The sequence below is a fragment of the Polyodon spathula genome, chromosome 18 (assembly GCF_017654505.1).
Source record: "Polyodon spathula isolate WHYD16114869_AA chromosome 18, ASM1765450v1, whole genome shotgun sequence".
NCBI lineage: Eukaryota > Metazoa > Chordata > Actinopteri > Acipenseriformes > Polyodontidae > Polyodon > Polyodon spathula.
In genome coordinates, this window is record NC_054551.1 from 11234202 (window position 1) to 11261378 (window position 27177).

Consider the following 27177-nt stretch of genomic DNA (forward strand, 5'->3'; position numbering starts at 1 on the left):
GCATGGTCTGACAGTGAGCATGCCCTGAACACATTGATACCAAGCATGATCTGACAGTGAACATGCCCTGAACACATTGATACCAAGCATGATCTGACAGTGAACATGCCTGGAATACATTGATACCAAGCATGATCTAACATTGAGCATGACCTGAACACATTGATACCAAGCATGATCTGACAGTGAGCATGCCCTGAACACATTGATACCAAGCATGATCTAACAGTGAGCATGCCTGGAACACATTGATACCAAGCATGATCTAACAGTGAGCATGCTCTGAACACACTGATACCAAGCATGGTCTGACAGTGAGCATGCCCTGAACACATTAATACCAAGCATCATCTGACAATGTTTAATTATGGTCAAATTATCGTGGACCAATTTAGTTTGTGGCTTAACTAAGAAAAAGCACTATGTAACCTCTTTAAAATGTTAAACATATATGGGGGTCACAGACAGTGACAATTTTTAGAAACCAAAAGGTTCTAAATGGAACTATTATAGGTTGCTTAATCCAGAGCTTCATATTGGGACCCAAATAGCTGAACCTATTTAATAGAACCATGGAACCCTATGTTCAGTATATGTATATTATATACACATGTACATACATATATTAATCCAATTTAACTATGAATAATTAATTTATTTATAATTAATCTTTGCACTTAATCTATTACTCTACATTTTAATTGCAAAGAATTTAGTTCAACATATAATTCCAGGGAGTGTATTCTTAAAATAAATCTTCAGTGACATAGTCAATGTTCAACTCCCAAGGCTGAGGAAAAAATAAATTCTCATTTAGAAGTCTGTGCTGTGAGTGGAGAGGGTGAGAGCTAGTACACAGCCTTCCTCCCTGCCTGCCTTTCTCTCTTTCTTCCTCCCTCCCTGCCTGCCTCCATCCATCCCTGCCTGCCTCCATCCCTCCCTCACTCTCTCCCTAGCTGCCTTCCTTCCTTCCTCCCCTCATCCCTCCCTGCCTCCCTGCCTGCCTGCCTGTCGTCCAGAGAAAAGGAAACTGAGAGCCTGGACAGTCAGCACATACATCAAGCATCTTCAATTACAATAAAGAAAACCATTTAAAATATGGTGATTAGTTATAGAAAGTGCTGGGCTGCAGTGTGGAAAGTAATTGGTTTGAGTAGCTCAGTGGTAGAAAAAACACTAGGCTTCTGTGTGGTTGGTAGTCGGTTTGAGTAGCTCAATAGTTAAAGCGTCGAAGGCAGTGGATTTGAGTAGCTCCGTGGTAGAGAAAGTACGGGTTGCAGTGTGGTTGGTAGTGGGTTTGAGTAGCTCAGTGGGTAGAGAGTTGCTAGGTTGCAGTGTGGTTGGTAGTGGGTTTGAGTAGCTCAGTGGGTAGACAGTTGTTAGGTTGCAGTGTGGTTGGTAGTTGGTTTGAGTAGCTCAGTGGGTAGAGAGTTGCTAGGTTGCTGTGTGGTTGGTAGTGGGTTTGAGTAGCTCAGTGGGTAGAGAGTTGCTAGGTTGCAGTGTGGTTGGTAGTGGGTTTGAGTAGCTCAGTGGGTAGAGAGTTGCTAGGTTGCTGTGTGGTTGGTAGTGGGTTTGAGTAGCTCAGTGGGTAGAGAGTTGCTAGGTTGCAGTGTAGTTGGTAGTGGGTTTGAGTAGCTCAGTGGGTAGAGAGTTGCTAGGTTGCAGTGTAGTTGGTAGTGGTTTTGAGTAGCTCAGTGGGTAGAGAGTTGCTAGGTTGCTGTGTGGTTGGTAGTGGGTTCAAATAGCTCAGTGGGTAGAGAGTTGCTAGGTTGCAGTGTGGTTGGTAGTGGGTTTGAGTAGCTCAGTGGGTAGAGAGTTGCTAGGTTGCTGTGTGGTTGGTAGTGGGTTTGAGTAGCTCAGTGGGTAGAGAGTTGCTAGGTTGCAGTGTGGTTGGTAGTGGGTTTGAGTAGCTCAGTGGGTAGAGTTGCTCGGTTGCTGTGTGGTTGGTAGTGGGTTTGAGTAGCTCAGTGGGTAGAGAGTTGCTAGGTTGCAGTGTGTTTGGTAGTGGGTTTGATTAGCTCAGTGGGTAGAGAGTTGCTAGGTTGCTGTGTGGTTGGTAGTGGGTTCGAATAGCTCAGTGGGTAGAGAATTGCTAGGCTGCAGTGTGGTTGGTAGTTGGTTTGAGTAGCTCAGTGGGTAGAGAGTTGTTAGGTTGCTGTGTGGTTGGTAGTGGGTTTGAGTAGCTCAGTGAGTAGAGAGTTGCTAGGTTGCTGTGTGGTTGGTAGTGGGTTTGAATAGCTCAGTGGGTAGAGAGTTGTTAGGTTGCTGTGTGGATGCTAGCTCAGTAGACAGAAAAAGTAAATTCCATGGGAAATGAAGAGAACTATGTACGATGAAAGCCTAAAGCCCTCAACCTGAGGACCTGCAGCAGTGAGCCACAAGCAAGCTAAATATATAGCAGTGCAGCGGCTCATCAATAAAATAGGCTGCTTCCTCTCTGTCCCCACAATTCTGTGAGGGGGGGCTCTTACAACAAGCCTGTTTTGCTGTGGAACTTGAAATATAGCACAATTAAAGTATTCTGGTGATAACCATAACACAATATATTTTAGTCAGTACTATATTGTACAAAACATAATATTCATTAAAACAATATACATTAACACATCAACATTGTAGTGTCTCAAAGCTATATTATCCTACTTTCTATGTCAGAAAATTGAGGTGGCTGAAAAATGATATTGTTAAACGGGGTGTGATTATATACAGTGTGATGTTACTGTTTGTTAAACAGGGTGTGATTATATACAGTGTGATACTATTAGGAGCTTGTCCCCATTGACTCCATTATATTGTGGCTGGTACATGTCAATGTGATGATAAGCAAAGGGAAACATTATCATTCGTAGGTTAAGGGTGGAGTGTTGAGTAGGGGCCAATTGTTGAAGGAAAGGCTGCTTGGGTTTGCTCAGCTGTTTTCACTCTGCCGGCTGGGGGCGCGGTGTCGGCAAGGCCCTGCTGTAAAAAACAGGAAGCTGAGCTCAGAAATTGTTTCCTCAAGGGCCTCTGGGAGACAGGGGGGAAGTGGAGTGAGCATAGCCCCAAAGTAGAGAGGGCTGGCTGGGCACAGAGCCTTGGGGCTCTCCCTGGACTACCAAAAACAACTGCTTCCTTCAAGTCTGCTGATTCGTTAGTTTTAATGTAGTCATGCATTTTCTACTGGAACCAGTTCATACAATTCTCACTGATAGAGGCTGGGGAAAGTCCTATTGACCTACCATTATAATGACTCGTAGAGAAACCATAGCAACACAACGAACAAATACTGCTCAGTGGCCCTGCTCTGGCACAGCTCCTAGCTGCTGTTGTGCTACCATTGCCTCTTAAACACAGAACTATTGGCGTGCCATTAGAGTGTGGTTTTCAAAATCTAAAACAGGCCTCTAAATGTGATGGGGGGCTAGGTGGTGCAGTGAAAGGCTAATTCACTCTCCTGTCACGCCTTTCACCACTGGAGGCCTGGGCTCAAATTCAGCTTCTCTGGTCACCAGTGAAATACGTTTGACAATTTCAGTTTAACCCCCAGTGGACAGTTGTGGGATCCACATCACTAAACAAACACCACAGTCCTCTGCTTGAAAGAGGCCTGGGTGGAAAGGCATACAGAGGGCTTTATTTATTCACAAAGTGAACCACTGAAGGGCTGATCACTGAGAGGTTTCATTTCCAGAGAGTTTCTGAGAGGTGGAACTTTAAAATTACAGGCATCATACAACAGGTCAGGAGGGACGTGCACTTTCTTGTCTAAAAGCTGCGAGAGGGTTGTTGTGGCACTATTCAGATCAATCGAAAGACTACAGTAGATACAGGGTTAGTCCAGAGCAATGCCTGCTGCCCCTTGCTCCCCAGTCTGATCCAAGCTAGTGAAACCAATTCAACAGGAGACCAGTCCAGGTGTAAATAAACAAGATAAGAAGCAATGTTTTTGATATAATTTTTTGATGAGTCTGTGTTAAGTTGTTTTGACTATGAGATCAGGAGCTGCTTGTCTGTTTTTGTTTTTAAATGTATTCAGTCCAATAATATTGGCTACTCTTGATACTGTACTGATAACAACTACAGTTATAATTCAAGATCTCTTGTAACATTAATATGATTTTTGTTTCCTTTCAAAGAACAAGTCATCAAAACATTCCCTTAGATTTGTATAGTTTAACCTCATTATTTAAATCCATGAGAAACACTAAACTATGTACTAGCCTTCACCCAGTTTACAAGGACACTTCTGAGGATGGATGCAAGTGGGTGGGAATATGGGGGGAGGTCTGTATAGAAATATAAGAGGTAGAAAGCCACACAATGGCTGGAGATTGTTAGTCAGGGAGCGCAGTGATGAATGCCAATGGAAGATTTCCCGCCACTGGGCTTTTATTCTGCGGGGACAAAAGAGTGAGTTTATGAATCACTCTATAAAACAGACACAGAAACATCTGAGCGAAGAAAAATGGGGAGGCAAGGTGGGGGTAGATATTTATACTACCCCCTCTTTGTCACCTGTAGGGGGCAGTTGAAAGACATTTGTAGAAACTCTGCACGAGTGCACAGTTAAAGAGCTACGGGTATAACATAAAGTTACATTACTAACATATTCTTTTTGTTTAAATTCAATTCATGTTTCACTCATTATATCCTGGTGACTTTAAATAAAGCACCACTGCAGCCTCAATAGAACGGGGTCATCTCTAACTAAAGAAGGATCATCAGAGTGCAACCATTAGCAAAAGAAATCAAACCAACAGTAAGAAATCAAACAAATGTAGCATTTTTTACATCTACCGGGGACAGGTTAATAATGTTACTCTGGTGTACCACTTGTACTTAGAGAGAAGACATTTGGGATATAGGGATTTCAACTTCTGAGTTACAAGGTTAAGAAACTGTTATATTTCAGCCCGTGCTATGTAGCTCTTTAAAGTGAGCTCACTATATCCCCCTGCATGTAAGGTAGCATGGCTCTTTGTATCTAACAGTCCTATAGTCTGGCCTGTATTTTTTCACAGTAACATTTTTTAACAGCTTATTTCATTGCTTTTTATGGTCTAAAAATAGGTAGTTCAAGACATTTCACGATTAAATATAATAGTTATTGGGGACTCCGAAGTGAGAGTCTCATTGGCTCTGGTGCTCCCGTGGGTTAGGGAGGCATGACCCTCAGGGACTGTTTCTCCTCATCACGCTACAGCGAATCCTGCAGGCTCACATTGCCCAGTGAGCCCAAAGGTGGACACCTGCAGGGCTGGCCTTTGTCCTCCAGATGTTGGTAGCTCGATGACATCCCAGGGGTGCAAATTTGGCCTCATATAGCGGCATAATTAAACACATAAAATAAAAAAATAAAAAAACATGAAATGTATTAAAGCAGAAAAAATTATATTGTCATGTTATTATAAAACAAACATTCCTAAATATTGAAATGCTTACCTGAAAAACAGTAAATGTTAAATTGTACATTCTATTTTCACCATCAAGGAATTATCAAACAAAATTAAAAAATAATTAAAAGTAAAAATAGAGTAAACACAGTGATCTTTAGCAGAAATATTTCCGATCTTCGATGCAGCCGGTGTCTTTTTTGCCAGGTTCCTAAATACAGTGTAATAGGGTAGTGTGCCAATAAAGCAAACCTTTGCTGTGTTTATTTTTAAGTGATAAAAAACGAGAATTTTCACAGGTACATATTACACAGCAATGGGTACATTTAATAGAAATGGTGAAATAACCGTGAACAAAATACAGCCTTATCTATAATGTATCAGTGTGTAAACAGGCAGTTTATAATTGGATGAAGTGTTTTGTGAGATATGCTGTTCCTCCTTTGATTTATACTCCTGAAGACTAATGCAAGACAAGACGTTTATAAAATTGCATTACACCTTCATGTTATGTATGGTAACATTGAGAAAAAAAACACATTTTGAAGGTGGATTTCCAATTTCCTATCTTTCACTTGAACTCTTTTCTAAAATAGTCCTGTATTCAAGCTCATGCACTTGTGCTCCCCTAACGCATGCACCTATTTCTTTACACCCCTGGCAGATGATTGTGAGGGCAGGGGCCTGTCTGCTGTTAGGTATTGAGAGACCACAAGTGTTCATGTAGGCTTGTAATTCCTGTAAGGAGGAAGGGGGGGTATCTTTGTTCCTCAAGAGGCTGCAGATGGCTGTAATCCTTCCAGAAAAGGGAGAAGGCATCACTTTAGTTGGACACAAAGGAAATAAATAGGCAAGGGAAGTGCTAGCGGGGGGTAGGGGGGTAGGGGGGGGCAGAAGGCAACAAGCTCAGTTTCCCGCCAAAATCCTGTCAAGAAGCACTCTCTGCGCTGTCAGTCCACAGCAGTCCCTGCACTGTTAGCAACAGAACTCTGGAACATTCTAAAAGTATGGGTTTAATTGTACTAAGGTTAACTGTACTTTTTACACTGATATAAGGATAGTCATCATTGAAATGTAATCTTAAAGAGCCCTTTTACAACAATACTTAATTAATTGACCAAACCTCAACAGCATAATGATCACTTTAATACCAATATAACAACACTAATTAATATTCACAGCCTTTTGCAGTCCTTATTCATATGCACAGTCAGAGACTCATTGTAAAAAGAGACCCATATTTCCTGTAATGTCCTTTTTCTAGGTCTGTCTCCTGAATGTTTGCACCCATGAAAATCCACCTGGAATGTGTTAAGGGGGCCCCTGGTTGGTAATTGTGTTTGTTGGTGTAGGTGCAAGTAGGAGCTTGTTTTCTTTAGTGCACCTGCCACCAGCCTGCCACTGTGGATAGACGAGGAGCAGCCTAGGCCTAGATTTCAAAACACCACTGTGCATCTTGCGTGAAGGAGTGGGAGACCCTGGTCTAAAGACCCACCTCAGCATATGCAGAGTCAATGGGCAGTCTCCCTCTTTTGGCTGAAACATATATTTCAACTAAATAACTCTTAATTTCCCAGAAGACCTTGTCAGCTTTGTAATTGGGTTTCCAGCTGAAAGGATGATGTTTGTGCATCTCAGATTTAAACCTGAGTTTCAGACCTGTGCTTATTTCTCACCTATGTAGTGTTTTTCAAATAAACATCAAACATCAAACGTCAAAAGTTTACATACCCCAATGTGTGGAAATATACATACATTAGGGATTTAACTTTGTTGTCAACACTTTGTGCTTAAGCATTTGTTTCTTTCTAAATAAAACCTGATTTCTACACAAATGTTTCTACCCGATTATAAAAAAGCATTCACCCGAATTTGAAAAAAAAAATTCACCTGAAAATCAGACACCCTAATCATGACTAACAGGCCTCTACAAATACCCAACACTTTCCTCTGTCACATCCACACCTGTCAGACTTTATCTGGATAATAAATGTAAAATGTAGAGCTGCTAAAATATCATAATCGGTTCAATATTATTATCAATATCGTGTTTCTCACTTAAAAAAAGAAAATCTAAAATTGAGCTTCTCCAGACACAATACAGATAACCGAGCCGCATGCATTTCAATAACAATATGTATGATTCACTTACACATGCTTTTCAATAGGAAAGCCTATGAAGTTCTGTAAACTGGAAGCAGTTATATTGGACTTGTATGTTTATGTAAATGTAAAGCCACAGAAATTCAGTGGTTTTGATTTTTGTCCTGATTTTGTTTGCAACATTTATCAATATTTTCCCACTAAGTGTAAAAACTAGAAATTACCTTCCATATGGCATTGAGATTTATTTTGTGTAATGCATCTTTGTTTGAAAATAATGTAGTCTCTGTTACAGACAGAAGAAATGAGTGCACACCAATCCTGACCTGAGCAGCCCCTGCCTGCCTGCAGTTCAGTCCACTGTCTCCCTGGAGCAGGGCCTGCATGTTCAGTTGCTTTGTGGTTTTGTCATGTGGATTACATTAATGTCCAAGAGGGGTTAAGCTGAGCCCACCAAATCTATTGTTTGGCCTCTTTGCAAGTACCTGAATGGATTACCACCCAGTTGAATTACTGGCCAAATTTTGGATGAAATAAAAAATACAGAGCTATAGTTGTGATTTCCTCATTAAAAATCTGTAACAATTGAGAATATAGGACCTTGGCTGAAGTACACGGAAGCCATTTCAAGCTGTATTCTAAACTTTTAAAATTTATTTAATTTGTGATGGCTTGGTAAGGTTGGGCAACACTTCCTTAAATTAAAGATCAATCGAAGATTAAGTGAGGAGAATGTGTGTGAGATAGTTACTGCATTTTAGACCACAGGCAGTCTTGCTCCACTGTGCAGGGCCTAGGGGTGAAAGTGTCCTGTGCTCTGTAGAAAGAGTTGGGGTCTACAAGCAGATGGTAAAGGATAAAAAGAGCTGGGCTTTGCTGAAGCAGCAACATAAACAACCTGCTTCCCATGTCAGCATTTGGCCACACTAATTTATTGCCAGTTGCACAATAATGGGCTGAGAATTCACACACAGGCTTGCCTCTCCCGCAAGCACATTTCACAATGAAGGCTGCTTTGGAGGCACACACGGGGTGTCCAGATGTTCGCAGAGTCAACCAAACTGGAATACTCAAAGGACCTGTCAACTAACTGGGAGCGGTCGTTTTTTTGAGAGACTGATTCAAAAATAATATCTCTAGATTTTAAGAAACATTCTCTACATTTTTTTTAATATAAAAAAAATGTAGAGAATCTACATAATATTTAATACAATTATTGGATATTTTTTCCACAGGCTGTTCCGGTTAATGTTATGGGGAAAAGAATAATAAACTGGGGGTTGATTCATTGAAAATGAGCTACAAGTACTAACCAAAACATGCAACTCTGAATTACACAGTTAATCTGCGGTCCCCAACTCCACATGCAAGCCATCCGAGAACATGGTTTAGAATAGATCATGAGGAAAGCCTCTGCTGTGACAACACTGGAGGGGATGTGCCACTTTTATTTTACTTTTAAACTACACTACACACTTTATTAAATATGTATTGGTTTAGTGTTCAGATTTGATGGAAAGAACAACAATTTTCAGATTTTCAATAAAATCCTTTTTCCTATTGTTGTTCTTGTTTCGTGTGCTAAATAACTGCCTCTCTCTCTGTCCTGCAATGCACTTCACTCCTCCAAGCTGCCTAGGTGCGCAAGGCTGTGTTATTGTTGCCTGCACCCTCATTATATGAGTGTTAATAATACACCCTGTCCGAACTGGCCCCATCTTCTCCACAGCTCTGCTCCACCTGTTCCCTCTAAAACTGCACATAACACAGGGCTCTGTGGGCTGGAATTCACTTCTAATTAAGACAAGCTCAGGGATTAGCTGAGGACTGTGGGAACTGTTTGGAGTGTGGGAAAGGGACACACTCCCTCTCTCTCTTTTTCTTTCGCTGTGCTCTCTGATAAGTGCCATCGATTCAGATGTAATTATGCAAGCACTAACATGCTAGACGCATTCCTTTTGAATTCCTGTTGGCATCACATGAAGTAAACCTTCACAAGACATTCCACACACGCTTGAACCATAACGTCATCGTGAACTCCAATTAGATTTCTATGTACACTGAGAACGTGTTTGGAAAAGTGCTACATTGTTACAAACATTTAGGCTTCCGAATACATTTCCTAAGTAGCACATGTGTGTGTCATGTTTCTTCTGCTGAAGATCTTTTGAACTCATACTTTGCATTGTATGGATTATTTTTAAAACAGAGAACTGTAGATCAAAGTACTAAACTCCTTCCTCCTGTAGCTACAAACAGACAGTGTGAGCTACAGCATGAGAAGTAATTAGGTAAACTTTCTAAATCTACAGCGTAATTCACTACCCTTAAAGGGTTACCAGTGTACATTTGCACTGCAATTTTGTACTTTTCCCTTGCATTTTTCATGGTTATACTAGGCATTTATCATGATTTCCCATGTTTCCCCAGTCCCTTCCTATCTTTCTCTATACAGTATATATACTCTGTCTTTCTCCCTCCCTCTCACTCTCCTCAATTTCTTCTTTTAAACTTTGTTTTATTTTGTTTTATTTAGTTTTGATATTCTGATAAAAAACTTAATTGCACATTTCTGCTCTGAAACACAAATAAAAACATCATGTTTGTTGCTTGTGCTACACTACTATTCCGGATACAGCCTAGATAAATTGGCAAAGCCTTTTTAATCCAATATATCATTGAGCGGTTTTATAATTCTAGACATTTTTGTAAATCATCATGGTTGTTACATAAAAATAAATCATTTTAATTTTCAAAAACAAGAATATATTGACCGTATTTTGCCATTTTAACTGTTGATTTCGTTTTAAGCAAAGTTGAGGAACAAAGACTCTGAACAGCCTGCCTGCGATTTACGTGTCCTGTCTCTGCGTGTGACAGAGCAGAGCGCTCCTCTATCTGCCTTGCACACCCACTGAAGTATTCAGTCTCCAGTGCTGTCAGTGACTTACCTGTCATTGGCAGTACTGTCCACTGGATGTCTCAGCTGAGACCACCAAACTCGCCAAGAATTGAACACAGGCATGAAACACTGGATTTCAACCCTAGTTCTCAGTAGCCCACATTTTACATTAAAACATTTAATTTGGTTGACATTTTAGATTTTAACACTGAACCCTTAATCTGTTAAAAGCATAAACCCCAGCAATTTCACTCAGTTAGCCACCGCAGTAGTAGAAAGTGTTTGGCACATATGAGTTCTTTACTGTAGTCTGTTCCACAACACAGCGTACAGTCCTTAATACAATAGCAGAGATCAACAGGCTCTGTTTGAGGACTACATGCTGTATATTACTGAAGCTGAAGATGTCAGTTTACAGCTCATTTTTGGTCCCAGTCAGAAACAGTAACATTGTTTAAATCATCCCGGTTTTACTATTTTGATTGACATTTTTATTATAATTTCAAAACTGTAGCAGTGTGCTCAACAAGTTGGCAGCAGTCATTTATTATACAATAATAACATTAAAGACACGTATGATTAACTTCTTATTAATTATGATTATGTGTTTAATAATTAATATTATGTTTAACTTCCTGGACTATGGCATTGGCAAACACACACTTGTAATATATTAAAACAAACCTCACGTACACATTAAAACATTTTGGTCAGTCAGACAGGGATGCTGGAAAACCATCTGAATTCTGGACTACTCAGAAACAGAAATTAAGTAACCGCATGAGAACACGAGGTAGTTTTGTATTTACAGGATTTTAGCAAGCCACTTAACACCGAGGAAATGGCAATATTCCTTCAGTTTAAATACAGGGTTACTAGTAACACCTTTTTGATTGAATAATACTTCACAATAGGCTAGTCGGCGTGTTTCTTACAGTTTACAGAGGTGTAAACCTCAGTGTGTTACACCTAGTACAGGACTTCACTCCAGGATTCCATTTTAAATGCAGTTTGGTAGTTATAACATTTTTTTTTTCAAACATCAAATTACCGTTATGATATTGTTTTTTGTTTCCTGGTCCGTAAAATAACGTATTCTGAGTTGCGTGTTCAATGTGAAGAAGTGGAACCTCTCGTTTTCATTTTCCACACTCGGACTGTTTGTGAATGGAACAATATGGATGGACGGTGGGTGAGTTCACTATACTTTGCCGGTGTAGTAACAAATTCAGTGCCCCTGTTTGTTGTGCGCATACCCTAAACATTATTTCGTTTGTCACAACACGTGCCCTGCTCATTTAACAAAAGCGGGTTCCCGGCAATTTTTAATCTTCCGCGGAAAAGCACAGTGCTTGTCAAACTTCTGTGAACTCCATACACTTTTAATAATTCAGCAAAAACAAACAACACAACATAAAAAATAATGCTTTTTTCAGTTGAAATGTAATATCTTCATGTTCTAAATAAACAGCACCTATAAACACTGCATTGTCCATAACTTCACTCTTATATTAAGAAAACAAGGAAACCATATTTCACTGAGAACTTAATACTACACTGGCTAGACTGCAGATGTGGTCTGAGCCTGACGTCACCGGTCAATGCAGAGGGCGGTTGGGCAAACATGTGACGTGTGACGTCAGCCGACTTGAATTTTTATTAAGCAATTGTACCCTTCTCGATCGCCGAATGTAATAATGACAGATCAAATAAGGCACAACACTATACGTGTATATACGTGTCTTGATATATAATATATACATACTGATATATTAAACGTAACTATAGCAATGTACCCTGCTTACACCTGCCAGTTGTTTTGGAAATGAATGTCTAGTTTTTTCTCTGATTCTGTGCAGGTCCGTACTCATTAGAATGCAAAATAAATTATGCAAAGAGTTATTTCAGTAACTTCAAGACTTTTTAAGATATGTCTTTGACAGTAGTTCCCTTTCAATTCGCATGACAACCATTACCGAATGTGATCCTGGGAAGGTTGTTGGGGCTGATGGCAGCCGCCTCGAGAATCCTTCCACTAGGGCTGCAGATAATGCTTCAAGCCTGGGTGAATACGCTCAAGGTGCACCCGGTCCGAGATCGGTACCGGCTGGTGTGAGTGTCCAGACAATGCCGGAAGACACTGGAGTGGTGGCTCAGTCCCAGCAATCTGCGCCTTGGATCCCCTCACAGAAGGGAACCAAGGTTATGGTAATAACCTAACGTTGTTATTTATACAAGCGCCTTTTCTGTGTTATTCACACCCGCATCCTAGGTGGCGGTACACGTTCCCTAATACTAGCTCCATGTCGTTCTCTACACTCCTCTTGCACCTGATAGCGCTCTTCCATTGTTTTGAAGACGGTTCTGCTCCAGGCAGCCCCTTTTGGATCTGCCAGATGCGCAGACTTTTCGCTTAGTGGATTCGTGACCTTTGTTGTCAGATCCGGCTGAGGTTACGCAATTTGCCGAACTTGGACAGGGTATGCGCGCATTTGACGTAAAGCCTACGCAGACTCTGAAAAGTCGAGCTGCAGTTAGTGCGCACCTTGTCCAGATTCGTTCTCCTGGTAAAGGTTGGTTACTTTTTGAATTGTTAAAATGCCTGTAAGTAATTATAACGGACTGCCAGATTGACAGTTTCCTCATTTACACGCAGTTGACGTTAAGTATTTAAAAAAGTGAATTGGGGCCTTTTGTTTTAAAACGTTACGGTTTCCAGGTCAAATTTAAAGGGCAAGGTATGGTTAACTATAGTACAGGCTAAGCATGAACGTATTCTAGGACCATTTCTGTAATGTGTTACAGTTATATTACGAACTATATTTCTTCAGTAAAGTGTTCGTTACCACGTAGACACTGGGTGTTTTGTTTGTTTGTGTTTGCACAGCGTAACAAGCTGCGTATTTCCATGGTGATTGAATGAATGAATCAATGAATGCTTCGTTTAGCTTGTAGTATGCTGTATTTTATGTAACCATGTATACATATTACAAATAGCCTGACACGTATCACTCGAGTTTATCTTATCGACACCAGGCTTTACGTCAATTATTTGAATGGCTTTGACATTGTACTAACATTATAATTAATGCCCCACATATATTTAAAATATTTCTCACCACGGGTGTCAATTAGCTCTTCTGTTGCATGCGCATATCACCTAATTTACCACAAATAGAAGAGAACAGTTACAGACTTATCAAATTATATTCTAATTTGAAGTGGATAATGACAGCACAATGGCAGCGGGTCATTTTACACAGTGCCAGTGTGCTTCAAAATCAACACCACTTTGCAATAGTAGCTCATATACTGTGTTTATTTTCCTGGTAACCCCGTGGTCTCTCATAGTTCTGTTAGGGTCTCTTCCATGAAATGTGTCATGGTAAATTAAAATTAAATTGGACTGAAAGAAGAAAAAGAAGACTCTTTGCCATCCACTTTGATAAGTGAAAATACAGAACCCATGTGCTGAATTTGTAAGTAGTGTGCAGCAGTGTTCATGCCTGTGTGTCTGTGCCATCCTGTTAGAGATGGATAGTAGTGTGCAGCAGTGTTCTCATGCCTGTGTGTCTGTTAGAGATGGATAGTAGTGTGCAGCAGTGTTCTCATGCCTGTGTGTCTGTGCCACCTTGTTAGAAATGGATAGTAGTATGCAGCAGTGTTCTCATTCCTGGGTCTGTGCCACCCTGTTATAGATGGATAGTAGTGTGCTTAGTGTTCTCATGCCTGTGTGTCTGTGCCATCCTGTTAGAGATGGAGCAGGATAGCTCAGAAGAGGCGATGACAGAGTTTAAAGAGAAGCCTCTAGGGGGATGGGGACTCCTGCAGATCACCGCTGGCACCGGATTGGCTGTCTACACAGTGTGGGCGGGGATTATCATGCCAGGGTTCCGAAGGGTTCCTTTGAAGTTACAGGTGAGTAAAGCTGTTAAAGCAGCTGTTTGTTTTTGTTTTAATTAAAAAAAAAAAAAAAAAAAAAAAAAAAAGTTTTAGTATGTACAGGAATAAGTTTACATTTCTTAGTTGATGTGTAAGGGACAGATATTAAAATGCTTTGCTCATGCCCTACAAAATTGTCTCCAAGAAAAAGGTAGACTTACATTTAATGTACTTTTTAAGGACGAGTTGAACAGTCTTCTTGGGGAATATTATGTCAGTTCCGTGAGGAATAAAGGTGGAACACAGTACAGCATATCAAGCTTTATAGGCCTGTGCTGGTATCAATCGCTTTTTCAATGACCCACCATACAGCAGAAACGTGAATTAAAAAACTAAGACAAAATGGAAAGAAAACCACACACTATACCCCAGTAAAACCAGCAAAGCTGGAGAAGCTAAAAAAAAAGTTCCCACAAGGCAGGCACAAAGCGAGCACTCTCGCACAGATGCCGCTGCTTTTCAAACTGTGCAATATCTGGCAGTTTTCAAGTGAACATTTATTCAAAAAAAGCACTGATCTGTAATTACAGTTAATTAAAGTTTTATTGGATTTATTTATTCAATTTACCAAGTTTAAATATGTATGTATGAAATAGTAAATTAGCAAGTAATATGTTAATATAATTGGTATACTTAATGCACATTTTAATCAATATTTATTATATTTATGAATAAACTGATAATTTATTAAAATAAAACACATACACAGATGTTGTTTACATTTTCACTGGAACTATTTTATTGTGCATAGTGATATTTGCTGTTATTGGAAAGATTTATTTTTTAATTCACTGTGTTAATCATTTTATAATGGTTTTATAATAGCATTAAGGCACTCCAGGGGATGGGTTGTCCAACACCAGAGGACACAGCTGGAAATTAAATAGAAAGCCAAGCCCAGGGCAGTTTGGGGTAAAATAGGCAATAAATGCCCCAGTCATTATGTATTTATAAGAGGTGCAATCAGCAAACAATTTCCTCATTGAATGTCAGGTAGTAGTCATCATTATTATAAAAAAGCAAGAAGCAAACAAATGTAGATTGCCTCTTTTTAAAAAGGCTTCCTATACAACTGAAAGCATGCATGTGCTGTTATAATATTCACAAGGCTCCAGAGAATGCCACATGAAGGCTAGTCCTCAAGCTGCAATCCGTGGGGCTACAAGGTAGTGTGCAAGTGGATACAAACCTGGCTAAAACACAGGAAGCAGAGAGGACTTGTAAGAGGGGAAGCCTCTAACAGGGGAAGTGTACTTGGTGGAGTGTCACAGGGCTCTGTCCTTGGACCACTCAAGTTTCTTATCTCCATCAGATTTAGATTGGGGGATAATTGGCAAACTTGCAGACGACACAAAGTTTGGGGGTGTGTTGGACACGCTTGTAGCCAGCCAGGTCAGGCACACCAAGAGAAAGACCTTGGTGTTGTAATGGACTCATCACTGTCAGCAACCACAGAGTGTGGGGAAGCAATCAAACAGGCAAACAGCAGGCATGGGTATATAGCCAAAAGTGTAGAGTACAACTCCCAGGAGGTTGTGATGAGGTTGTATAATGCACTGGTAAAACCGCACTTGGAATACAGTGTAAATTCTGGTCACCGCAGCACTAAAGGGACATTGTGGCCCTGGAGAGAGTCCAAAGAGGAGCAGCCAGGTGACTCCCAGGAGAAGGAATGAGTTATGAAGAAAGAATAAAAGAACTGAATCTATTTAGCCTGGAACAAAGAAGAACGGGGAGACATGACTGAAGTCTTTAAAATCTTAAAAGGAGTTGACATAATTAACTTGAACCACTACTACAGAAGCCAACACCAGAGGACACAACTGGAAAATAAATAGTGAAGGAGACACTTCTTCACATAGACAGTGGTGAGTGTATGGAACGGGCTACCTAGTAATGTTGTTGAGGCAGAAACCCTTGGATCCTTTACGACCATAATTGACAAAGTTCTGAGATCAATCAGCTACTAGGAACAATATGAGCTTAATAGGCCAAATTTCCCCTTGTTGGTAAAATGTCATGTTCTTAAGTAGGGCACCAGGGCTTTAATCGATCAATGAATGTACTTTTGAGACTCATGGGTCTGCCTATGGTTGGGTATGTTCAAGGATATAGTACACATTGAATGGACCCCCTGCGTCCTGGTCAGCTGTCTGTGCTGTCCTGGCTGACTTCTTTTCCCATGAGCCCTGTAACCTACTGTAAATAGTTGATTTGTTGTCAGGTTTATTGTCTGCAAACAATAAAAATATTGCACTGGAAGATTGGCAGTGCAAGCAGCGGGATTGCAGCCCTTGTGTGTGTGTGTTCTTTGGGTACAATTGGCAGCAGGTTAACTAATCCTCCTCACAGGTGCCCTATGTCCCTGCCAGCCATGCCCAGGTGCGGAGTGTGATGACTCTGCTTCAGGGGCGCTCTGGAAACATTGCAGACCTGGGCTCGGGGGACGGCAGGATTGTGAGTACTCTCTAGTGCAAACTTTATACTGCTGGTAAATTAATCAGTAATCTTTAATAAGGAACCGTTTTCAGCTTGTCCCGTACTGAGCCTGCAGGATTTTCTGGTTGCTGGAATCACGTGCAGTCATGTAATCACGAGGCACAGCGACTCCTTGTTCCTTGCAAAGGCTTTTTCTTTTTTCATTTAGTAGTAGGCAATTATTTTTTTATTTTCTCCCAATTTTAGAATATCCAATTATTTTTAGGCTCAGCTCACTGCTACCACCCCCTGCGCTAATTCGGGAGGGCGAAGGTGAACACCCGCTGTCCTGTGAAGTGTGTGCTGTCAGTCGACTTCTTCTTTTCACGCTGCAGACCCACCATTCAGCCACCTCAGAGCTACAGCATCGGAGGATAACGCAGCTCTGGGCAGCTTACAGCAAGCCTGCAGGAGCCCGGCAAGACCACAGGGGTCACTGGTGTGTGGTAAACCAAGGACACCCAGGCTGACCTAAGCCCTCCCCCTGTGGCGTTCTTTTTGTATACTAAAGCCAAAGCAGAAGCATTGCTATGGAGAACATACACTGTCATTTTTTGCCGCTACAGTGAGAAGTGTTTTTCAGTATTAGAAATGTGTGAAATGAAATCTACTGGAAAATAAAACCCAATACCTTATACAATGTAATAAATATCATTTTTTGTTTGTTTTTCAGTCATGAACTTTCTTTTTAGTTCAGTTCTGTTTGTGCAAGTTCTATGTATTTTTCAACTGTCCAACACATTTTTCTTCAGTATTTCTAAAGAGTAAGCCACAAATGCCAGCTTAGTTACATAAGGTAATTAAATCTTCATGTTTGATCTTTGGCTATGCTGAACAAAATAAGACCAGCTAAATCCTGGATTATAATGTTAGATTTGTGTGAACACTGACAGGGTCTTTCTCCCCCACCCAGGTGCTGGAGGCATACAGGCAGGGTTTCCAGCCTGTTGTGGGTTATGAGCTCAACCCTTGGCTCATTCGCCTCTCCAACTTCCATGCCTGGAGAGCCGGGTATTCTGGGAAGGTGTCCTTCAGACAGGAGGATCTCTGGAAGGTCATTAGTGCAGCTGTCTGTAACTTCAAACACGCATGAATTATCAGGCATGTAAAACTAGAAGCAGCTAAGGTGTTGGATTTTATTAGAGCATTTTACAGCACTGCATATTGTGGTAGGATTACCATTAAAAGTAAGCGGTTGATAAAATCCATATCTAAGCAGACTGGGCGTAGTTTGATCAAAGAAAGCATCCTTATATCAATTAGACATACATGTTCAGCATACCTCTTTTGATGGCAATATCTGAAATGGCTGCATTTCCTTTACTGAACCGTAACCTTAGAGATAGCCATGCCCCACAATTTAGATTGAATACAGCTTCAACTATTCTGGTTGTTTCTCTCCTCCAGGTCAGTCTAGCTGAGTGCAGGAACGTCACTGTCTTTTTGGCACCCAGTGTGGTAAGTAACCCAGAATGTTATATAATGGTTTATTTATTTAACGGTTCTCAAACTGATCATCGAACATTTAGACATAATGTAATAGGACTAATGGAAAGCAATATAAAACGATATGAAATGTACATCGACTCAGTGACGCTGAAAAAATGAAATTAAATGACGGCAGTATAAATTCTTGGGCTACAGAGGCAGAAGTTCTGGCAGCTGCAGACCTCCTAAATAGGCCCAAACATGTATACACAGACTTAAAGAATAAGGATTGTTTTAAATATGAAGGCACAATAGAAACTATTAAAAATAAGAACGATCCAATTAATCTTATACAACAATAACCATTTCTCAGTTATTGTATTTAAAGACACTGAAACCAGAGGAACGTCTGAATGCTGTGCCATCATTAAGAAAGACAATCAAAATACATCTAAAACAACAAAAATAAACCAGTTTAAAGTAAACAATAAAATGCAAAATAGAGAATTAAACTGGACTAGGACAGAGAGTTCAAAACAGAAAGATAGGGGACCCAGAAATGGAAATGGTACCAAATACACTAAAGATAAGACAGAAGACACAGTATTTAATTTATCAAGTAAAACTTTAATCACATCCCAAAAAGCAGTATTGAGCAAAGGACTTAAGTTTATACCGACTAAAAAATACATTGGTAAAGATAAACTGGCCACTGAATTAAAGGAGTTGGAGAGATGCATGAGATTAGCGGAATATTTTTTCAATGAAAATATCTCCATTTCAGAGGGTAATTATGAGCATGGGATTAAGGTTAATAGTACAAGCACGTGGACTCCTCTGGATGGAAGAGACAAGTGGTTAGATACAGCTCTGGAAAAAATAGACCACTGCAAAATTATCAGTTTCTCTGGTTTTACTATTTATAGGTATGTGTTTGGGTAAAATGAACATTTTTGTTTTATTCTATAAACTACTGACAACATTTCTCCCAAATTCCAAATAAATTAGAGCATTTATTTGCAGAAAATGACAACTGGTCAAAATAACAAAAAAGATGCGGTGTTGTCAGACCTCGAATAATGCAAAGAAAATAAGTTCAGATTCATTTTTAAACAACACAATACTAATGTTTTAACTGGAAAAACCAATCCTCAGAGTTGGGGAACATTGTCAGAGCAGAAGGAAGCAAGTTTTCTTCCAGGACAACCTTGTACTTGCTTGATTCATGCGTCCTTGTCACAAAGACGGCCAAGTGGGCGGCGTCAGAACCAGGAAGGAATGAAATATACAAAGACGATGATGTGAAATGAAATGATGATGGCGCTTGCTTGCGCCGGTTTATTGTAAAATAAAACAGTTGAACAAACAGAAAACAACAGGACACGGCACTCCATGCCAAAATAAGAGACAAACAAAACGGACTAAACAAAACAAACAATGGACTAAAACAAACACGGTGAGCTTCTATTTAACGATGACTACTATTCTTCTTCTTCTTCTTCTTATTATTATTATTATTTTTACCTCCGTCTCCTATCCCGTTCTCCACTCACCGAACACCAACCACCAGTATGTGACAACGTGCATCTATATATACTGTTGTGCTGGGATTCAATTACCAATTAATTATTCACTTGAATCCCAGCACGTGAATTAAAAAGTGCAATTCCCCGTGCTCACATATTACTACATTTTACTTGCGCGTGAAGTGCTGTGCAATCCTCGTGCCTAAATACACATATACATTTTTAAACATGTTACACAGACCCGTTTATATCCCGTGTACCAATGTCTATACACCAACATTTAAACACACCACACGCAACACATAACAGATAATATACACAGGGGCGGGCACTTTGTCACATATACCCCCTCCTGTGCAAAGCACACATGGCCTCAATGGCCACCTCCCACCTTAAAAGCCCAAAAGTCCCGCCCAAAGTCCTTGGCCAGAACCGGAGGCTTCCAGGGGCCCACAGGTCGTAATGCTGTCAGCAGCAATGCTGACAGCGGGGTAGCATTCTCCTGCCAGGGTAGTCCTAGCAGCGGAAAGGCTGCTTGGGGTGTGGTCTCCTGACCTTCCCCGTTCTTCGGCGCCGGCAGCTCCCCTTGGTGGGGCTTCAACCACAGTTCTTCCTGCAGGGAAGAAACTGCAGAGGGAGCAGGTCTCCGGACCTCCCCCACGATCTCCGGCAGCAAACTGCTGCTGGGGTTGGCGGTCTCCAGACCTCCTCCCCCTTCTCTGGCAGCGAAACTGCTGCTGGGGTTGGCGAAGCGAGGCTGGCAGTCAGGACAAGCTGGGGTGCGGGTGTTGGCCCTCTTTTTGGCCACTGCTACCGGGAGGTTCTTCCCCGTGCTTCCCTCAGCAGCCTATGCAAGGGCTGCTGAGGACCGCCAGCATCTAGTCCTGGCCCTTCTGGTGCAGGGAGAGGCAGCTCCTGCTCCTCTCCCCCTGATGGAGGTGGAGGCAGAGGAAGCTCCAGCTCCTCTCCTCGTGATGGTGGGGGAAGTGATACCAGCAGGCATTCACCCTCTGCTGGTGGAGGAGGCAGAGGCAGCTCCTGCTGCTCTGCGCCTGCCGGTGGAGGTGGCGGAGGCAGAGGCAGCTCCTGGTGCTCTGCGCCTGCCCATGGAGGTGACGGCGTGTAGTCTCCTGGTGGTGGAGGTGGGAGCGGCATGTAGTCTCCCCTTGTTACAGGGGACTGGTGCGGCTCTCCCTCACTTGCAGGAGACTGGTGCAGCTCTGGAGACAGCGGTGGGACCTCTGCCTTCCTCTTCTGCGGCAGTTCCTCCTCTCCCTCTTGGTAGGGGCAGCGGAAGGGACAGTTGGCAAAGAGATGGTCCTGGTTGCAGAGGAGGCACCCCGGCAAGGACTGGTTACATCGCCGGGGATGTCTGGCCCTTAGGCGGCACTCCTCCTCCCTGTCCCTCACCTCTTTATCCTCTTTCCTGCTTCTCCCCATTTTTCTTTCTTTTTTTTTTTTTTTGTAATCCAAAGACGCCCCTTTTTTTTTTTTTTTTTTTTTTTCTTCCACACAAAAAACCTCTCCTGGTCTGACGCTGGGAGGTGCTGTTAAATCCCACGCAGGACACCACGTGTCACAAAGACGGCCAAGTGGGCGGTGTCAGAACCAGGAAGGAATGAAATATACAAAGACGATGATGTGAAATGATGATGGCGCTTGCTTGCGCCGGTTTATTGTAAAATAAAACAGTTGAACAAACAGAAAACAACAGGACACGGCACTCTATGCCAAAATAAAAGAGACAAACAAAACGGACTAAACAAAACAAACAATGGACTAACAAACAAACACGGTGAGCTTCTATTTAACGATGACTACTATTCTTATTATTATTATTATTATTATTATTTCTACCTCCGTCTCCTATCCCGTTCTCCACTCGCCGAACACCAACCACCAGTATGTGACAACGTGCATCTATATATACTGTTGTGCTGGGATTCAATTACCAATTAATTATTCACTTGAATCCCAGCACGTGAATTAATAAAGTGCAATTCCCCGTGTTCACATATTACTACATTTTACTTGCGCGTGAAGTGGTGTGCAATCCTCGTGCCTAAATACACATATACATTTTTAAACATTCGTGTTACACAGACCCGTTTATATCCCGTGTACCAATGACTGTACACCAACATTTAAACACACCACACGCAACACATAACAGATAATATACACAGGGGATAATATACACTAAAACATTAGTATTGTGTTGTTTAAAAATGAACCTGAACTTATTTTCTTTGCATTATTCGAGGTCTGACAACACTGCATCTTTTTTGTTATTTTGACCAGTTGTCATTTTCTGCAAATAAATGCTCTAAATAAATGCTCTAGACAATATTTTTATTTGGAATTTGGGAGAAATGTTGTCAGTAGTTTATAGAATAAAACAAAAATGTTCATTTTACCCAAACACATACCTATAAATAGTAAAACCAGAGAAACTGATAATTTTGCAGTGGTCTAAATTTTTTCCAGAGCTGTATGTATATTGAAGTAGGTAAACAAGAAATTATAGTAGGACTAAAGAAAAAATGTAAACTTAATTTAACCAATACTGAAGAAGCTATGACTGAGTTGTTAAATGATGATGATACAAGTATAAGACCAGCAGATAAAGGATCTAGAATAGTGATAATGAACACAAATGACTATATGAACTGTGTAGAATGTGAATTAAAGAATATGGATACATATGAAGAAGTTAAAAGCAATAGGATCAATAAATCAGTAAAAGAGGTTAAGGAAATTGCAGAGAAGCTATACAACAAAGGCATTATATCAAAAGATTTAAAAAAATACATGCAGCCACATAATGCAAGAACAGGCCTAGCAAGAGGAAATCCTACAATGCAGCACGATTGATAATCCAACGCACATAATAGCTGAAATAGCAGAAAAACAACTTAGGTCACATGTTGAGAAATTACCAAGCTATGTTAAGGATACACAATTTTTAAAAAGACTTGAATCACTAAAGCACAACCTTCCTGAGAATACAGTTTTATTTTACATGGGTGTGAAATCCTTGTATCCAAGTGTCCCTCGTAAAGAAACTTTAGAAGCTTGTCAAAAAGCACTAGATAATAGACTATATAAATCAATACAACAGCAGAGGTACTGAACGTGATCAACGTAGTTTTAGAAAACAGTTATTTTACATTTGTTGATAAAAATTACAAACAAAATGATGGTACAGCAATAGGATCTAAATTAGGAATGCATTTGCCAGGACATACATGGGGAAAAGGGAAGAACAATTACTTAAAAAATCTGAAAGAGAACCTTTAGTATACATTCGGTTTGTAGATGATATTTTTGGGGTTTGGACACATAGAGAATAATCTCTTTTCCAGTTTCATAAAATGGCAAATAAAATACACAGTAATATTGAGGTGGACCTTCGATGGACAAGAAAAGAAATAGAATTTTTCGATACCATAGTAAAACTTGAAGGTTCAATTGAGACTGACCTCTTCTATAAACCTACTGACATGCACCAGTATTTAACCATGTCCTCTGCACGTCCAATACTCACTAAAAGGGCAATCCCAAAGGGTCTATGAATAAGAATACAAAAGAATATGCACTAAAGAAAGTGACTATGTAAAAGAAAGACGAAAAACAAATCTTAGAGGATACAAAGAAAGAATTATAGAGACAGAGTTAAGAAAAGTGGATAAACTAAAAAGAGATGATCTACTAGATTATAAAATAGAGATAAAAAGGTCAAAAGAGTCCCATTTGTAATGACTTACTCTAAACTTTTGCCCAATATTTCTAAGATAGTTTGGAAACACTTGCAGATTCTACATAATTCAGAAACATTTTAAAAAAGTATTTCTTAAGGCCCCAGTTGTAGCATTCAAAAGAGAAGCTAATTTAGGTGATATTCTAGTTCACAGTAAACATAAAAGAATAATTGACAGAATAAGTTAATAGCTACAAATACTTGCACTAGTACATGTAAAGTTTGTAAATACATGGACAAAAGTAAAAATATAATTAAACACAAGAACACCACATAGCCACTAAATACTAATATCTACTGTAAAAATAGCAATGTTGTTTATGGAATAGCCAGTGAGAAATGTGATGAAATAAAATATGTTGGAGAGACTGGAACAACTTTATATAAAATAATTCAGAACCACCTTTCATTAATTAGAAATAAAAAAATAAATAATGAACCAATAGTACAGCACTTCACCAGTCAAGGACTGTAGTATTAGAACAGCTAAAATTAGACAATGTGACATATAGAAGAATAAAAGAAAGTAAATGGATAAATAGACTGATGCCAGCAGGACTCAACAGAAAAGAATGAACTAATTAATTCAAATAAATATATAAAAGTTAAAAATAAGTAAATAAACAAAATTAATTCAAAAGTTGTGCATGCTGATGCGCTGGGGAGACCATATCAAGGTTGATCCTCAGAGCCAGCATTCCATGATAATATAAATATAAGTTTATATAAAATAATGTTAATTAGAATTAATATAGATTTAAAGATATAAGTAAAAGTGATGTCACATATAGAACACCATTACATCATGTAAGAATAAATCATGGATTTGAATATAAACAATAACAAGTAGTTGTCATGCCGTCAAACACCTATAAATACCTCCAATGTTTTGATTCAAACACAGGCTCCCTTGAGAAAGATACGTACAACATATCGAAATGTTGGGCAGCTGGCTCTTTGAGCTAAAATATATATATATATATATATATATATATATATATATATATATATATATATATATATATATATATATATATATATACACACACATATATATACACACATATTTATACACACACATTTTCTCAGTAACATGAAAGCGTAAAAGGGGACAGTTTTACAATATTTTCTCAGAATCTGGGGATGTATAGAGGCTTCTGTCAGTATATATGTGTTTATTTGTCAGATTTTTATATGTCGGGGGATGTTACTGAAGTCAACGCCTGGCCAGTTTTGGGCCACTATTTTCCCTGATCACAGCATTGACACAACATGGCATACACAAGGTACTGAAAGATGACAAATGTGTCTTTTAGGTTCATCTCGAGCTAGCTCAACTGGATTTATATGGAGGGATTGTGGTGGCCATGGAAGATCATTCAAGCACAGTTCTGGGGTGGTGGAATGTATAATCTTAAAAGTTTTGGACTTGATCACCAACGATGCTAATGTAAACTGCGACAGTAGTTCGGCCTCTTGTAGTAATCAAGGGACCAGGGTATACCTGGAGAACATACTCCACAACAGGGCGATGCTAAATCTAACTGGGTAGTCGGGTCTTGATGTGTGGTGTGTGTGTGGCGCAGCTCCCCCTCTTGCAGGAGAAGCTGCTCTTGGAGCTGCCCCTGGATGCTCTGGTGGTGGCAGGCAGATTCCCCTTCCCAGGCTGGGCACCGTGCCGCACAGAGGGGGTGGGAGTCCACCGAGCCTGGGCCTACAACATCCAGGCACTGCGGCAAGCAGCGAAGAACCAGGGAACGGCCGTCTAGGGTGGCACTGCTCAGACGAACCCCCACTTCTGAGGGCCATCGCTGGGATCAATCTAATACAGCCTGACAATGGATGCAACCACAGGAGCAAGTGTGGTGTCAGATACAGCTGTAACCAGCCTGCTTTACCTTGACTACCACTGGGACTGTAACATGTTTTAATGATGGTAAAGAGACTGGATGAAAGGGTGGTTGCACTTTGCATATTTAGGGTGATTTATGTGACCCAAAATTATGTTTTTTTTTTTCATTTTTTTTTTTTTTTTTTTTTTTTTTTTTTAAATAATAAAAAGTGTATTTTTCTTCTGCTTCGATCAGATTTTATGAGTGTGTTTTAGAGATATGGATTAGATTGTTTTGATAAATTTAGCAGATAGGAAGATTGTAACTATTTTTGATTAAATGTTTGTTTTTTTTTGTTGCCAGAAAAGCTACACATTCAGCTTTCCATTATAATCAAGTTGTTATGAATCTGGAGGGGTTTCAGTTCATGAAGTAAATCTGTGAAAAGCTGAATTATAGTGGTAAGAATCTTGGACTGCAGTAATGATAATCGCACAGCCAAAACTTCAGGACATGTCTGATGTTAAATCTCCATGGATAGCTGTATCCTATCAAAACTACAATAGTGAATGAATAATTTAAATACGGGTAACTGCTGTCAAATACATGATATTGTATTATATTATTGATGGTATTATGAGCACAATGTGTTTTCATTTTATCGTTTTCATTTAATCCTTGAATCTGAGCATGTGAATAAACGTTATTGAGATATTTGAAGTCTTTTATGATATGAAATTCTGGCAATAGTCTACCCAAAACATTACAACCCATATCTAAAATCCCAGGACAAAGACTGCAGTATCAGTAAATTGTATTGGATAGTGTTGTGTGTTAATTAAAACTGACTGACTTATTCTGTTATATTTAGTTTAACTAAATCTTTAACTTAATCTTGTGTGATTTCAACTCCAAAACCTGAAAAGCAAAAGTTCACATATTTTATTACTTGGATAATACATATGCAATAGTATACTTTAGGGTTGGAACAATAATCAGTAATATCGATAATCACGATAATTGTTTTGCAGCAATAAATTTTCATCGCGTTAATCATAATTCCCGTCCGTGACCCAATGAAGCAGGAAGCGGCACTGAACTGTCTGTGAGGCACAAAACATGGTCTATGTGAGCACTGCCTACATTGGAAAGTCAAGTATTGATTTTAAACAATTTGCTTAGGTTTTTAACTTTTACGTCATGCGTTTTAATTTGATAATACGTTGACAAAGCATGACTGGTTTTCTAAATATTGTTTGGAAAATTAATGTAGAAAGGTGGAACTTTTGACTTAAAATATTGACACATGATTTATTTTTTGTGTGAATTGAATGCAGTTGCAAAAAGAAGACAACAAAACAACCATATGGCACACATTTTAATATAGCCTAAACATCTCTGTGTAATCTATTTTAAACAACTGTGTAATATAGCCTAAACAACTTTGCGTAAACATATGCGTACTATATTGCAGCTTATGCACCACATGGGGAATAATAAGCTTGTATATATCTGTTTCCATGGCGTTGCTATTGTAAAAAAAAAAAAAAAAAAGTTGTTGCATAAATAGAAGTTTGATTTCATTTGATTACTATTTCAACTGTGTGCATACAAGCAGCGATGTGCAAAACTCAGTATGTTCCTATACAACTATATATAGACACACTATATATATATATATATATATATATATATATATATATATATATATATATATAATGTAATTTAGATTTTTTTTTTTAAACCTAGTTTTGATTCTCTTAATGGTAGACTTGCCACACAAGTAAAGAAAACAAATGCTTCCAGGTAACGTTAGCATTAGCTCCACTGCTAG

The 27177-nt window shown here is 39.7% G+C and overlaps 1 protein-coding gene across 2 annotated transcripts; it reads left to right on the forward strand.

Moving 5' to 3' along the window:
* Positions 1–12562: 12562 nt before the first annotated feature.
* On the forward strand, positions 12563–25531 carry antkmt (adenine nucleotide translocase lysine methyltransferase). 2 transcript variants are annotated; one of them, XM_041278022.1, is made up of 6 exons: positions 12563–12950; positions 14132–14295; positions 16672–16776; positions 17711–17851; positions 18205–18255; positions 25098–25531. In XM_041278022.1, the coding sequence occupies exons 1-6, from the start codon at positions 12860–12862 to the stop codon at positions 25278–25280; spliced, it is 735 nt and encodes a 244-aa protein (XP_041133956.1). In that variant the 5' UTR covers positions 12563–12859; the 3' UTR covers positions 25281–25531. The 2 variants fall into 2 exon arrangements, with proteins under 2 accessions (XP_041133956.1, XP_041133957.1); XM_041278023.1 differs by having other exon boundaries at positions 24828–25190.
* The last annotated feature ends 1646 nt before the right edge of the window (positions 25532–27177 follow it).